General features: G+C 41.0%; 1 protein-coding gene across 6 annotated transcripts in view; it reads right to left on the bottom strand.

Moving 5' to 3' along the window:
• Positions 1-444: 444 nt before the first annotated feature.
• The window catches only part of ZNF143 (zinc finger protein 143), a 61,444-nt gene continuing 44,976 nt past the window's right edge, over positions 445-16,912 (bottom strand). For all 6 annotated transcript variants that reach the window (XM_044258802.1, XM_044258803.1, XM_044258800.1 and 3 more), the window contains 4 exons: positions 13,019-13,167; positions 8,285-8,446; positions 2,199-2,345; positions 445-1,192 (listed from right to left, as the gene is read on the bottom strand). In XM_044258802.1, coding sequence (XP_044114737.1) covers positions 1,109-1,192; positions 2,199-2,345; positions 8,285-8,446; positions 13,019-13,167 — 542 coding nt within the window. In that variant the 3' untranslated portion in view covers positions 445-1,108. The remainder of the gene's footprint in view (positions 1,193-2,198; positions 2,346-8,284; positions 8,447-13,018; positions 13,168-16,912) is intronic.

The following is a 16,912-nucleotide window of genomic DNA, read 5'->3' as shown; positions in this document are numbered from 1 at the left end:
ATAATAAATCCTTTGTTTCTCACAAAATTGCTTTAAGTACATTAAAATGTATGAAAAATACTTATTCTGTGCTTGATCAACAATATACTCCCAATATATGTGTGTTGGGTTATAATCGATGCCATTGGTGGTGTTTTCTGCAACACTTTCCCCCACCCCCATACCAGTTTAATAAAACAAAGGTAAAGGTAACAATTTAAAAATCGCTGTATTCAAAATTAATAATAAACTTTAGGGTAAATAAGCTTTAAAACAAAAGTACATAAGCAAAAATAAATAATTTACACCGACCCACTAACCTAATTTTCAGAGTAAAGCCATTTTCAATTACAGCACTGTTATCCCGGGCTCCAGCCTGTGGTCAAACTTTGATAGTTCATTATTTTTAAAAAACAGTAACAAAAAATTGAACGCTAAGTAAAATCGTTAACAAAACCAAAGCACTGGATTTAACTTTTTAATTTTAAATAACCAAACTTTGTCATTTCATACATAATCCAATGTAATGGATCCAATTCAATATAATTAGCATTTCAGCTTGAAGAGGTGGTATTTTAACAGGGATGGAAAACTGTAATGAATAGTCTTCAAACCGTGAGGTACAAATAAAAACATACAAGTATACAGTAGAACAAAAACTGCAGACACTCTATTAACTTGGGGAAATATCCGAAGGCTTTACATCCTTTATTATCCATGATGGCTTTTGGAATTGATTGTTTGAAGTATAGAACCTTTGACGTTTTAGATACAGCCTTTATTTTATTTTTTCACAGTAAGTTAAAAATCCATCGTAAGACTCCGAAAGACTCCACTGATCTTGCACGTAGACTCTAGGAGTTTGCAAAGTGATAAAACAGTAACGTGAAAATTTACCATATTGCCCTAATTTCATACATCCTTGTACACAATGAATCAGTTTGGGAATCTATTCCAAGAGTTATATACACAAAAGCATCAAGAATAAAATGTTCTCCACTCTTGCATAAAAATGTGTACAGTATGTCAGGAATGGAAAAACTCTAATTTTCCTGGGCCCGGGCTCTTGGATGTCTGCTGCCTGAAGATGAAAGGCTCCTCCCGATGTAGTGCTCCACTGTTTCGAGGACTAATCATCCAACCCTGGCGTTTCTCCTTGTTGGATCCTAGATGCTATTCTGATGGCTTCTTCCAGAGATGGCTGTTCTCCAAGCTGGAACAGGAACAAACCCACGGGCATAGTTAAGATAATACCAAAGAAATAGTATATGCCAGAAGTTTAAAAAAAAAAAAAATCAAGACTTTTATTTATTTCACAGAGAGAGAGAGAAAGAGAAAGAGACAGCACAAGAAGGGGGAGCTGCAGGTAGAGGGAGAGGCAGAAGCAGGCGGGATCATGGACCCAGGGATCACGACCTGAGCTGAAGGCAAATGCTTAATCGACGGAGACACCCAGGTGCCCCCAGAAGTAAAATTTCTTTCTGTAATTCTGACAGCTGGACTTAAGACACTACTGCTGATCCAATCATTAAGAGCTTAAAAAAAAAATCCTTGCAGGAGAATGATGTAGCTTCTTTCTGTAGGATTTTGATAAACATTCACTCGTACAACAGAAAAAAGGTGCTCATCTTTTCCAATGGGGGCACTGAGAACACCCTGCGCCTTTGGCTTCTGTGCCCATAAACTAAATTAAAATGGTCAGCATTTTCCTGAATGTGTTCTCTTTTCCAAGTAAATACATGAGAAACAACTCTTCCCCAGGAAAGGTAATCTGCGCCTAGCATTCTAGACTCTCAGCTCCAATCCAGTGACTTCCCCAAGAAGAGTTTTTTCTGTCTTCTGATTTCCCCCCAGTGTAAAATACAGCTGTGCAGGGACTCTCAGGGGATTAACTTAGGGGTTCATTTGCAAGGAGGAGCTCTTAAGTGCTTTACAGAATCGGCCTAATGAGACTTATTTGGAAAGTAAAGATGGCTGGGTGGGGGCATGCTGGGATGTTTACCAGCAGCTTTTCTTTTTTCTTGCTATAAACCCCTAAAACACGCAGAGATACTAGAGAACAAAGTGCCGGTCTTTTCGAGTGCACCGCAAACAGCAGTTCTCTTCAAGGAGCTAAGTGCCATACATTATTCTGTGTCCTGCCTCCTGTGAAGGTTATGAATGAAAGGCAGCGTAAGAGGCTGAGAGCTATGAAGGAGTCCGGCTGTCACCATACTCACCTGAACTGCAATCTGGGTGCCGTTGGATGTGGCCACTAAGGTCAGAGGCCTGGTTTCTGTGGTGACTAAGTGATGGCTGTGCTGTTGGTGCCCCATTTCTGATGAGGCAGTATGGAACGCTGCCAAGTCCTGAGCCACAATTGCAACCTTTATCAAAAAGGACACAGAAGGAAAGCTTATGATTAAGTACATTAAACTCCGCTTAATGCAAGGGACTGTCTTTGGATCTGAAAGGAAAAACTCCCTTCTGACCACAGACTTGTAGAAGCCTAAAGCTGGAAGAGAACTTACATATTGTCTATTCTAGACTCTTTTTTTTTTTTTTTTTAAGATTTGTTTATTTTATATAGAGACAGCAGAGCAGGGGGAGGGGCAGGAGGAGAGGGAAAGAGAGAATCTCCAGTAGACTCCCTCCCTGCTGAGCACACAGCCCCACACAGGGCTCAGTCCCAGATCGGCCCCGCATCGGGCTCTCTCTACTCAGTGGGGAGTCTGCTTCCCCATCCCCCTCCCCACCTCTCTGCCTAGTTGTGATCTCTGTCAAGTAAATAAATAAAATCTTAAAAAAAAAAAAAAAAGATCTGTATGTTTCATTGTATGTAAATTGTACCGCAATTAAGAAAAAACATTGTAGGCTGATATGAAAAACCTCGTTAATGGTCAGACAAATGAGAATAAAAACAGAATTCAACTTTTGCTTGTGAATTATGCAAATATAAAAAAAATCCTCAATACTAGCAAGAAGAGTACAGAAGAACCAGGAAGCGTTTAGTATATGTGCTGCCGAAGCGAGCACTCAGGAAGCGTTTAGACCTATGACATAATTGTTCAAACTTTTTGGAAAACAATTTGGCAGTATGTAGCAAACAGCTTAAAATACTTTATACCATTAATTCAATAATTCTATGTCTAGAATTTATTCCTATGAGTATAACCAAAGTCTTATACAATAATTTCTGTATATGGCATGAGTTAATAAGGTCCATTTGATGGATTACTTTACAAATGATAAAAATCCTTTTAAAAGACCATTTAATTGGTATGAGAAAGTGCTCAGAACACAGTGTTAGATGGACGACAAGCACAAAATTATAATCCTAACTCTGTACACACACACACACATACACAAAGTAAGTAGTTCTAAATGTTGAGACTAGTTATTTTAACATCAAAAGAGTATAGTAGATTTTTTAAAAAATACGTTATTTTTAAGTAATCTCTAAGCCCACTGTGGGGCTCGAACAGCAGATTTTTAGTTTGAGTCTCTATTTTTAATTACTTTGAATATATTGCTACAAGTGGAATTTACAGGATCACATGTAATTCTATGTCCATTAAGTAGGCTCTATGCCCAATAGGGAGCTTGAACTCAATGACCCAAGATCAAGAGTCACACACTCTACCAACTGAGCCAGCCAGGCACCCCCTTATGTTCAATTTTTTGTTTAAGATTTTATTTATTTATTTATTTATTTATAAGATTTTATTTATTTATTTGACAGACAGATACTACAAGTAGGCAGAGGCAGGTGTTGGGGGTCAGGCTCCCCGCTAAGCTGAGAGCCCAATGCGGGGCTTGATCCCAGGACTCCAGGACCATGACCTGAGCCGAAGGCAGAGGCCCCAACCCACTGAGCCACCCAGGTGCCCCTATTCATTTATTTTAGAGAAAGAGAGAGAGAGTGTGAACAGGGCAGAGGAAGAGAGAGAATTCCAAGCAGACTCCATGCTCAGCACAGAGCCTGACGCGGGGCTCGATCTCACAACCCTGAGATCACGACTTGAGCTGAAACCAAGAGTCAGACACTTAATCAACTGAGCCATTCAGGCACCCAGAACTGCTATACTGCTTTCCATAGTATTGCATCATTTTACATTCCCAGGAGCAATGCACCAGAGTTCCAATTTTTGAGTTGGATCCTCAGCAACACTTGTTACTGATTTTTGAATAATAGCCCAACCTAATGGGAGCAAAGTGGTACGTCAGTGTGGTTTTGATTCATATTTCCCTGATGACTATTGTTGCGGAACATCTTTTCATGAGTTAATTGGCCATCTCTAAATCTTTTTTTTTTTTTTTTTAAAGATTTTATTTATTTATTTGACAGAGAGAGATCACAAGTAGGCAGAGAGGCAGGCAGAGAGAGAGAGAGGAGGAAGCAGGCTCCCTGCTAAGCAGAGAGCCCGATGCGGGACTCGATCCCAGGATCCTGAGATCATGACCTGAGCCGAAGGCAGCGGCTTAACCCACTGAGCCACCCAGGTGCCCCGGCCATCTCTAAATCTTGATGGAGAAATGTCTGTTCAAGTAATTTGTTCTGGCTTAAATTGGGTGGCTTAGTTTTTTGAGTTTTTTGTTGTTGAGTTATAAAAAGTCTTTATTCTAAATATTGATCCCTTATCACATATATAATTTGCAAATACCTTCCTCTCATTAAGTAGATTGTCTTTTCACTCTCCTGGTCCTGGCCTCTGATGCACAAAGTCTTTAATTTTTTATTTTATTTTATATATATATATTTTTTTTCTTTTTCAAATTTTTCTTTAAATTCTAATTAGTGAGTGAAGTTTTTCACTTTGAACAAGTTTGATTATCTGTTTCTTTCATTGCCTCTGTTTTTGGTATCATACATAAGAAATAATTCACTAATCCAGGTCATGAAGATTCTCACCTATATTTTCTTCTAAGCATTATGTAGTTTTAGCTCTTAAATTTAGGACTTTAGAATATTTTGAGTTATTTTTTATATATGCTATAACATAAGGGTTGAACTTCACTCCTTCTCATGTGGATATAATTTTCCCAGCACCATTTGTTTAAATGACCATCCTTTCCCACTGAATGGTCAAATTTTAATTGTTGAAATTTAACTGACTGTATGTGTGAGAGTTTGTTTCCTGACTTTCTATTCTATTACACTGAGAATATTTATTACTTTCGTAATCTCAAACTAAAACAGATGGAGAGCATGGACTCTTCTCTCTCTACCTGCTAACTAGGATTCCAGAGGCATCTACAAAACTGAGTCGAAGAATGGATGACAAGCACAAAATTATAACACACACACACACACACACACACACACAGAAAAGCCAGTGAAGGACCATTTGCTTTCTTCTCATGCATGTGAAGAACTAGGCAATTTAAGCGTTACAGATAATTCACAGGTGGTGTCTGGACACCCCAAGTGGAGAGCCGACGTTTGCCCAATGGCCTACGGTTGCAGCAGCAGAAGCAGTGGGGGCATCTGGTCCTCCAAAGAAACCCCCACTCCTGTTGTAATATTCCTGGTTGCTGGAAGCTGCCTGGCTTCATTCCAGCCCTCAAAGCTGCCTCTCCTGAAAATTTTCCTACTCCCCAGGCTACAGATAAACTACAAAAGAATGTTTGCTTTGGGGTCACTACCCTTCCAGACCTGCAACTCTAACTGGCATAAGGTATATGTACCCATGCTGTACCGTGCAGCCATCCAGGGATCCTACACTCATGGAAATGACCAGGACCACTCCGTAAGACAGCCTGAAAGCTAGTGGCTGGGTTTTGCTTTTGTTTCTGTGTTTGCAGAGACTATAATTGACAAGCAATAAAAATGCACAAATCTTTAGGTGTTCTGTTGAGTTCTGGCAGTTAGATACATCTGTAGAACCATCACCTAAAACAAAAGAGATGACAGTTCCTTCATATTCCATCCCCTCAGTTTCCTTCCCCTGGGCAAGCAGCATGTTCTGATTTCCATCACCATGGATTTGTTTTGTCTGTTCCTGGATTCCATGTAAGTGAAATCATATGATACGTATTCTAGTGGAACTGCTGGGTGGTGGGGTGTAAGAAACCACCGAACAGTTCTTCAAAGCAGCTATATCATTTTACACTCCCACTAGCATATACAAATGTTCTAGTTGCTTCGCATCTTTACCATTTTCTTAGTCTTTTCACAGTTTTAGTAATCTTCCTGTGTCTGAAATGGTGGTATCTCATTGCGATTTTAATTTGCATTTCTTTGATAACTACAGATTTGAACACTTTTTTGTTACTGGCCATTTTTTTTTTTTTTAAGATTTTTATTTATTTGACAGAGATCACAAGTAGGCAGAGAGGCAGGCAGAGAGAGAGGGGGAAGCAGGCTCCCTGCTGAGCAGAGAGCCCAATGCGGGGCTCCATCCCAGGACCCCGGGGGATCACGACCTGAGCCAAAGGCAGAGGCTTTAACCCACTGAGCCACCGAGGTGCCCTTGTTACTGGCCATTCTTTTATCTTCTTTTGTGAGAGGTATGTTCAAATGAACAGTCAAATGATTTGCTCATTAAAAAAAAATATTATAAGGGTGCCTGGGTGGCTCAGATGGTTAAGCGTCTGCCTTGGGCTCAGGTCATGATCCCATGATCCCAGGATCCAGATCCTGCTCTGCGAGTAATCTGCCTCTCCCTTTCCCTCTGCCTGCTTTTCCCCCTGCTGGTATTCTGTGTCAGATAAATAAATAAAATCTTTAAATAAAATAAAATACAATATTGTATTTATTGTGCTCACTTTTAATAGGCTATTCATCTTTTTACTGTTGATATGTAGAAGTTTGTTATATATTCTCAATATAAATCCAGTGTCAGATATATAGTGTGAATATATTTTTCCCAATCTGAAATTTTCCCAATCTCATTCTTAATGAGGTCTTTTGGTGAACAGAATTAATTCTGATGAAGTCCAATTTATCTTTTTTTTTTTTAATTGGTAGTACATTTTTTTATCCTAAGAAATCTTTATCCTAGGGTTACAAAAATATTCACTTTTCTTCCAGAAGCTTTATGATTCTGAGTTTTGTATTTCAAGGTGTAAAGACCTTCAACTTCATTCTTTTTTCTAGGTTGTTTTATTTATCAAAGGTCCTTTCATTTTCATGTAAATTTTAAAATGAGATTATTTAATATCTTCAAAGGAGCATGCTGGAATTTTGATTGTGAGGCTATGGAATTTATAAATGAATTTATGAAGAATGAGAGCTACTAATTTTGACAGACTCTTTCACTGAACATGGGAAGGCAGCTGCAGCAATTCTTAGCACTGCTTTCAACATAGCTTAAGAACAACTGTAAAATGTATTAACAGCCTGTATTTTGAAGGAAATGAAAAATTAAAACTACAAAGAGATACATCAGATTGGCAAAAATGCAAAAATCTGATACCACTGTGTTGACTCTACAGAAGGGAAAGAGGCTGTCTCAAATGCTGCTGGTGGTCATGTGGCTGGGCACCGTCATGTGGAAGGGAAGCTTGGCACTACTTATCACAATTATAAATGCACTCCAGGATTTGCCTAGCAGACTTACACACGTGCCAAGTCACACGAGCATGAGGTGATATGTTGTTTGAAACAGCACAAGTTTTTAACCATGGTGTTCATATAATGAAACATGGTACAGTTTTAAAAAATGAGGAAGTGGTCTGTATAACGAAACAGAAATATTACCTAGATGTATAATTAAGTTAAACAGAAAAACAAACAAGGTGAAGAACAGTATAGTTTACCATAAGAAAGAAAGGAAGGGGAGAAGATGACCGTATTTGTTCGTATACACTTCATGAATTGCTGGAAGGCTGCACAAGAAGCTAGTAAGAGTGGATTACCTCTGTGGGGGCAAGAACTAGGTTGATGGAGGCAGGGCTAGGAGGAAGACTTTCCACTGCATACTTGTGTATACTTTTTGATTTCTGAACTATGTGACTAGATTACATATTCAAAATATTAAATAAAGTAAATTTTGCAAATCAACTTTTCCTAACTATCTGATGATGATCACTGGAGGGGTTACGATTAACGAACACCTTAATATACACCGGGGCTTTGTATTAACTACTTAATACGCACTTTCTCACTCAGTCCTTATCTCAGCCTTTGGTGTGAGATACAACAATCACTCCTCTTTTACAGAGGATGAAAAACTGAGACTCAGAGCTGTGTGGCTAACGAGCTGTAAAGCTGGGATTCAATCCAAGTCTGTGTGCTTCACAACACCATATCACACTGCATATCTACATAATGGTTATGATATTGACACGTGTACTGACTCATATCCAAAGAAAATAGCATTACCTGCTGTCCTTCTGTGCCCTCGGCTGTAACCATAGCAACAGAGTGTGTTCCTGCTGAGGAGATGACTGCGTCATGAGCAGGGACTGTAATGGGCGTGCCATCCTGCGTTACCATTGTGATGGTATTGCCAATGGCTTGCATGTCAGCTTGAGATATGTTGACCTGCAATACAATGCATTTTACAAATCAGTCTCTCTCTTTTTTTCCCCCAGTTTTTAAAATAAGCTCTACACCCAATGTAGGGCTTGAACTCATGACCCTGAGATCAAGAATTGCACGTTGTACTGACAAAGCCAAACAGGTGCTCCAAATATTTGGCAATACTTATTGAGCACTAGGCCCGATCCTTGTATAAATCTACTCTGAGGGAGCAGATAATAATAATAAACTCTTTTAGAAAGAGATAGTCAGAAAAACTAGATCTTTTTTAAAGGTTTTATTTTTATTTATTTTTTTTTTTAATTTTTTTTCCAATTTATTTATTTTCAGAAAAACAGTATTCATTATTTTTTCACCACACCCAGTGCTCCATGCAAGCTGTGCCCTCTATAATACCCACCACCTGGTACCCCAACCTCCCACCCCTCCGCCACTTCAAACCCCTCAGATTGTTTTTCAGAGTCCATAGTCTCTCATGGTTCATCTCCCCTTCCAATTTACCCAAAAGCACATACCCTCCCCAATGTCCATAAGCCTACCCCCCTTCTCCCAACCCCTCTCCCCCCCGCAACCCACAGTTTGTTTCGTGAGATTAAGAGTCACTTATGGTTTGTCTCCCTCCCTATCCCATCTTGTTTCATGGATTCTTCTCCTACCCACTTAGGCCCCCATGTTGCATCACCACTCCCTCATATCAGGGAGATCATATGATAGTTGTCTTTCTCCGCTTGACTTATTTCGCTAAGCATGATACGCTCTAGTTCCATCCATGTTGTCGCAAATGGCAAGATTTCGTTTCTTTTGATGGCTGCATAGTATTCCATTGTGTATATATACCACATCTTCTTGATCCATTCATCTGTTGATGGACATCTAGGTTCTTTCCATAGTTTGGCTATTGTGGACATTGCTGCTATAAACATTCGGGTGCACGTGCCCCTTTGGATCACTACGTTTGTATCTTTAGGGTAAATACCCAGTAGTGCAATTGCTGGGTCATAGGGCAGTTCTATTTTCAACATTTTGAGGAACCTCCATGCCGTTTTCCAGAGTGGTTGCACCAGCTTGCATTCCCACCAACAGTGTAGGAGGGTTCCCCTTAAAGGTTTTATTTTTAAGTAATCTCTACACTCAATGTGGGGCTTGAACTCACAACCCTGAGATCAAGAGTCACATGTTCTACCGACTGAGCCAGCCAGGCAGCCCAAAACTGACTATTTCTATTTCTGAAGTACATTTCCTCCTCTCCATCTCTACTGCCCATTTAGACCTTTATTTTCCTCTTGTCTGACCTCCTGCAATAATATAACTTCTTCCTAGGGATCCAGTCTAACCTTACCTAAACCATCCTCTACCTTGACACCTTTTTAAGAAAACAAATTTCGGGGCACCTGGGTGTCTCAGTAGTTAAGTGTTTGCTGCTCTTGGCTCAGGTAGTGATCCCAGGATCCTGGGATGAAGCCCCGCATCTGGCTCCCTGCTAAGTGGAAAGCCGGCTTCTCTCTCCCACTCCCCCTCCTTGTGTTTCCTTTCTCACTGTGTCTCTTTCTCTGTCAAATAAATAAATAAATAAATAAAATCTCAAAAAAAAAAAAAAAAAAGAAAAGAAAACAAATTTCATTATGCTCCCTCCTTATATCCCCAGTGACCTCCCATCACTAGAGTTCAGACTTCTTTTTTATTTTTTTATTTTTTATTTTTTAAAAGATTTTATTTATTTATTTGACAGAGAGATATCACAAGCAGATGGAGAGGCAGGCAGAGAGAGAGAGAGAGAGAAAGAGAAGCAGGCTCCCTGCTGAGCAGAGAGCCCGATACGGGACTCGATCCCAGACTTCTTTTTTAAAGATTTTTATTTATATTTATTTATTTGACAGACAGAGATCACAAGTAGGCAGAGAGGCAGGCAGAGAGAGAGAGAGAAGCAGGCTCCCCACTGAGCAGAGAGAGCCCGATGCAGGCTCGATCCTAGGACCCTGGGATCATGACCCAAGCCAAAGGCAGAGGCTTTAACCTATTGAGCCACCCAGGCGCCCCAGGATTCAGACTTCTTACATGGCATTTGTGACCTTTTGCAATCTGGCCTTTAACAGCTTCTCCAGACACATCTTCTACTACTTCGAAACCAGCATCTGGCATTCCTAGCCACAACTAACCATCTGCAGTTCCTGAGTGTCATATTCTGTTTTATCTTCGTAACTTTTCCCATCCCTTCATTCTGCCTGCCAAACTATGAAAATTCTTCAAGATCCAACTAAATGGCCACTCTTGGGGTACCTGGGTGGCTCTGTTGGTTAAGTGTCTGACTTCAGTTCAAGTTGTGATCTCAGAATCCTGGGATGAGCCCCACTCTGGGCTCCCTGTTCATCAGGGAGTCTGCTTCTCTCTTTTCCTCTGCCCCTGGCCCCGCACTCATGCTTGCTTGCTTTCTAATAAATCAATCAATCTTAAAAAAAAAAATGCCCATTCTCCATAAGGGTTTCCAACATTCCTTCAGGAAGAATTATTTACTCCTGGGGCACCTGGGTGGCTCAGTCATTAAGTGTCTGCCTTTGGCTCGGGTCATGATTCCGGGGTTCTGGAATCGAGCCCCACATCAGGCTCCCTGCTCAGCAGGAAGCCTGCTTCTCCCTCTCCCACCCACCCTACTTGTGTTCCCTCTCTCGCTGTGTCTGTGTCAAATAAATAAGTAAAATCTTAAAAAAAAAATTATTTACTTCTTCCTCCAGGATGACACTGTGCTTTACACATCCCTCAACCATATAACCATCATTATAAGAAGTTATTGGTCATTTAGGAATAGCTCTCTCCTACTAGACTAGGATACCCACCCCTACTTTCTGTACTCCCCACATTAAGTCTATCAAAATATCTGGCACTGGGTAGAATTCAGTAACTGTTTACTATTTAATTGACTAAAGGAATGGAAGAAAATATCTAATCCCTGAAGGAAATGGGAAGGCTACGTGTGGAGAAAATACCTAACGATAAGGAAAATAGCTGTTCTGGAACACATGAAGGGGGATGAGACTCATTTTATCTGGTCAGAGAGGAGCCAAGAGTGGTTGACAACAGTAGGTTCCAGTCTGATAAACAACAGAATTATCCAACAATGGAACAGGGTGCCTCTTACGAAAGAAACTGCCTTATCTATTTGGGGGCTGCTGTAGCGGGAAATTCTCCTGTATCCGGAGGGAGGAAGGTTACCTAGCATGACTTCAAGAGGGTCTCTGTCTGTTTGATCTAGTTCAAGAAAGTCTTGGGTTTGATGCTAAATTAAAACTGCATTAGTAAATATATTTAATCTTTCATGGCAACGAGCGGACAAAGAATATGGTGAGGAAGTAGTGTTGTGATGAGGGAGGGAATGAATGGGATGGTAAAAACACCTTGGACTTGCCAATCCTGAACATGTTCTGTCTCCTAATTAACATCAGCATAGTAACAGTTACCAACACAAAGGCAGATTCATCATGGGGTAGGGAGGTAAGCTCTGAGAAAGACAGGGAAAGAGAGAGTTCTCCATGGAAGACAGTTATAGGTGGATAAAGAGCCCCATATGCCTATTTCTATCAGGTACTAAGACAACCTTAATTGGAGATTAAAAATGAAATCAATGGGGTGCCTGGGTGGCTCAGTGGGTTAAGCCTCCACCTTCAGCTCAGGTCATGATCTCAGGGTCCTGGGATGGAGCCCTGCTTCAGGCTCTCTGCTCAGCCGGGAGCCTGCTTCTTCCTCTTTCTCTGCCTACCTCTCTGCTTACTTGTGATCTCTCTGTGAAATAAATAAATAAAATCTTAAAAAAAAAAAAGAAATCAAATCTGGATTAATTTAGGCTAGTGGCATCTAGAAACCAATTGTTTGGAGAGTAACAATTACATTGCTTTACCCCGGGGAATCAAGATACTTGGTCCATTAATTCTGGGAGGTAAGTTAAGTGAACTCCCATTAACTCCAGGTAGGGAGAAAATCACATGCTGGAAATTTTACAGTTTTGCCCATTGCTAACTTTCCAGGATTTTTTTTTTTTTTTAAAGATTTTATTTTTAAGTCATTCCTACACTGAATGTGGGGCTTGAACTCACAACACCAAGATTAAGAGTCACATGCCTCACTGACTGAGCCCGTCGGGCACCCCCTCCCAGGATCTTTCAATGCTGCTTCCCTATCCTCATCTCCTCAGACAAGGCTCTACTGGTTTCTCAATCTTACCTCCTGGATTTAATCAGCTTCTAAATAATCCTAGCCCTTCTCTGATTTATATTTCTCATGAACCCTTTACTTTTCAAGCCTTCAATTTCACTGTGGTTCTGACCTTCATCACGTTACCTTTGAACTATACCAGTAACTATACCAATATCACTCCAAGAGTACCAACGCTGGAGTCACAGGCATCCTCCCTCTCCTAATGCCCCTGTACGGAGCCTCTCTCAGTGGCCTACAGGAACACCTTTAGCTCTCACACTGCCTAGGAGTTGATATTCAAGGCTTTCCTCAGTTGGGGCTGAACCTGCCTTCCATGTCCATGTTCAAAGAAATATTATTTAACTAGTTTGGCTTTTGGTGGATACTCACATGCTGAGTCCCATCCTGGGATATAAGTGTAACTTGTTGACTCAACCCGGACTGTGTCACCGTGGCTACTTGTGTAGACACAACATCATCCCCTTCCACGCCTGTAACATACGTGATCTGGGACCCTTTAAGAACATCTTCACTTTGACCTATTTAAAACAAATGAATCATTTGTTTGACCAACCAACCAAGCTGTTTAGAAAACAGAGGATATATTTTCTTTTTTAAATCACTTTGAATATTTCTTATTTATCTTTTCCTAAATTTTTGTTTTAATTCCTGTTCATTAACACACAGTGCGATATTGGTTTCAGACATACAATACAGTGATTCATCACTTCCATACATCACCCGGTGCTCATCACAATACTCCTTAACCCCCGTCCCCTATTTCACCCACCCCCTCCCTGCCTACCTTCCATCTGGTAACCATCAGTTTGCTTGGCATAGTTAAGAGTCTATTTCTTGTTTTGTCTCTCCTTTATTCCCCTTGCTCATTTGTTTTGTTTCTTATATTCCATATGAGTGAAATCACATGGTATTTCTCTTTTTCTGACTTACTCCACTTAGCGTAATACTCTTTGCCTCCATCTATGTCATTGTAAATGGCAAGATTTCATTCCTTTTTATAGCTGAATAACATTTTGTCGCGCGCGCGCGTGTGTGTGTGTATACACATCTTTATCCACTCATCAATTGACGGACAGACACTTGGGCTGCTTCCATACCTTGGCTATTGTAAATAATGCTGCTATAAACACAGGGTGAATAAGAGCATGAGTAGGAGGGACAGAGGGAGAGAGAGGGTAAGAATCTCAAGCAGACTCCACACTGAGCTGGAGCCCGACTCAGAGCTCAGTCTCACAAGCCTGAGATCATGACCTGAGCTGAAACCAAAAGTTGATACCCAACCAACAGAGCCGCCCAGGTGCCCCTTGTGTTTTTGTATTCTTCAGGTAAATACCCAGTAATTTGATTACTGAATCATAGGGTAATTCTATTTTTAACATTTTTGATGAACCTTCATACTGTTTTCCACAGTGTCTGCACCAGTTTGCATTCCCACCAGCAGTGTACAAGGGTTCTCTTCTCACCAACACCTGTGTGATTTTAGTCATTCTGACAGGTGTGAGGTGATGTTGCAGTGTAGTTCTGATTTGCATTTCAAAAACAGACAATATTTGGGGCGCCTGGATGGCTCAGTGGTTGAGCGTCTGCCTTAGGCTCGGGCCATGATCTCGCTCGGGGTCCTGGGACTGAGCCCTGCATCGGGAATCTCTGCTCAGCGGGGAACCTGCTTCCTTCTCTCTCTGCCTGCCTCTGCCTGCTTGTGATCTCTCTCTCTGTCAAATAAATAAATAAAATCTTAAAAAAAAAAAGACAATATTTTAAACATGACAGAAATACTTGTATAAAGTGTGTATGTATTATATTCCAAATCATAAAAATGGCTTCCAGCACCTCTTTCCAATTCTTCCACCTCCACTTTTGTAGAGCCAAACCGAATCAAAGCAGACCAAACCGAAGCTTTCCAAATCAAATTTTTTTTTTAAAAGATTTTATTTATTTATTTGTCAGAGAGAGAGGGAGAGAGAGCGAGCACAGGCAGACAGAGTGGCAGGCAGAGGCAGAGGGAGAAGCAGGCTCCCCGCCGAGCAAGGAGCCCGATGTGGGACTCGATCCCAGGACGCTGGGATCATGACCTGAGCCGAAGGCAGCCGCTTAACCAACTGAGCCACCCAGGCGTCCCTCCAAATCAAATTTAAATGTTCAATTTCGAGGGCGTCTGGGTGGCTCAGTTGGATAAGCATCAGACTTCCGCTGAAGTCTTGATCAGTCCTGGGATGGAGCCCCACATCAGGATCCCTGCTCAGCGGGGAGCCTGCTCCTCTCTCTCCCTTTGTCCCTCCCCCTGCTCAGGATACCTCTTTCTCCCTCTCTCAAATAAATAAATAGTCTTTAAAAAAAACTCCTAATTTTGGGAGACCCCTTTTATTCTTACTTGGAGTCATTCAGTGATACCATGCATGTGTGCCAGGGCATGGGGGGTACAGGACAGGAAGACTGCCTGGCAAACAACCCTTCCAACAGGGCAAGTATGCATGAAGTTCTTGCAGTCACTTAAGAAGCTGTTAAAAATGATAAGACAATCTTCATAAACATTAACCACAAAACCAGAATGTGGTGTCAACAGAAACTACTATAATACTAAATTACTTACTCTTTAACACAAGTGACTGATTGCAAGTCATCAGTACACAATGACCACATTGTGTAAAGACAAGGTAATGACATATTATCTGGGGTAAGGTTAATCATTTAATGAGGGACAGAACAGGAACCCCCATCCACTTCTTTATTTCATAAAGAACCAGTAAGTAAACAGCAATTTCAACAGTCCATTACTGCTATACTTGGCAACCAGGAAGCCTGCTGATCCTTCTCTTCTATGGCTTTCTACCTCCCACGAAGCCAGAAAAAGGGCAAATATGGGATATTTTTTTTCCTTCAAGGAAGGACTTATGCTAATTTAAGAGTACTTCTCCACGGTAGTGGCTGCATATGGCTCTGATCCCGGGCGTGTAATCTCCACGGCAGTCATTACTTCACGCCTGTCTGTTCTGTGTCACAGCCATTCAGATACTATTCTCTGAATGGGCTACAAAACCTCAAGAATCATATGAGAGGAATGGAATGCAAACACATCGGTATTCTTGGAAAAACAATCTTTGTTGATTATTTTTTTAACAAAATGTGCGCCAGTATTTCACAGACTATTTCCAGAATACAAGAAATTCAGACCATCTGCAAGATCAACTTTGAAGGAAGAGATTGAAGAAGCTTAAAAAAAGAATTTTCAGGGCACCTGGCTGGCTCAGTGGGTTGAGCGTCTGCCTTTGGCTCAGGTCATGATCTCAGGGTCCTGGGATCAAGCCCCGAATCTGGCTCCTTGCCCAGTGGGAGGCCTGCTTGTCCCTCTCCCTCTGCCCATTCCCCTTATTTGTGCTCTTTCTGTCTGACAAATAAATAAAATCTTAAAAAAAAAAAAAAAAGAATTTTAAAACCCGAGCTTGTCATCATTAAAGACTGTTTTTAAAAAAACAAACAAACAAAGCCTGCTTTCTAACTGCAAGGACCCAGCATTTGGGGGGCTACTGGACCGTGTGCGCTCACAGTGCTTTGCCAAAAACACAGCACCCAGGACTGAAGGAGCTGTTACTTCGACACATGACAGACGACTGAAAAGACAAACAAGAACTACAGGGAACCACCGCAGCAGGGAGCAAATGATGTGCTCTTCCCCTCATTCTCCAACCAGCATTTTTCACCTAAAAATTTTTCAACACTTCACTCTAAGAACAGGAAAATATGATTTCTTTTCATTTTCAAATCTATCTTGTTTAGGAGGTATGCGGTGACCAGCAGGACAACCCAGGTTTTGTTTTGTTTTTTTAAGAAAACCTTCATTTACTCTACTTCCTCACCTATGAAATTACAGAATGTAATCAATCCTCTAACATTTTTTCCCAAGAGTTTATTCTTATCGAAATGAATGATTCTGTCTCCTACAACACTGCTGAATAGCACATGAATCAATGAAGTTATTTGGCAGTGCTACACTGCTCTAATGCTTAAGACCAACATTGTTAGGGCACCCAAATAGCCTAGCTGCTCCTCCCTTCCCTTCTAGGGCAGAAGCACCCCACTGGCCAGACGACTTCTTCTTCTTCTTCTTTTTTTTTTTTTTTAAAGATTTTATTTATTTATTTGAGAGAGAGACAGTGAGAGAGAGCATGAGCGAGGAGAAGGTCAGAGAACGAAGCAGACTCCCCATGGAGCTGGGAGCCTGATGCGGGACTCGACCCCGGGACTCCAGGATCATGACTTAAGATT

The sequence above is a fragment of the Neovison vison genome, chromosome 7 (genome assembly GCF_020171115.1).
Source record: "Neovison vison isolate M4711 chromosome 7, ASM_NN_V1, whole genome shotgun sequence".
Classification (NCBI taxonomy): Eukaryota; Metazoa; Chordata; class Mammalia; order Carnivora; family Mustelidae; genus Neogale; species Neogale vison.
Note: the sequence above shows the minus strand (reverse complement) of the source record. Positions and strands in the feature narration are given on the sequence as shown.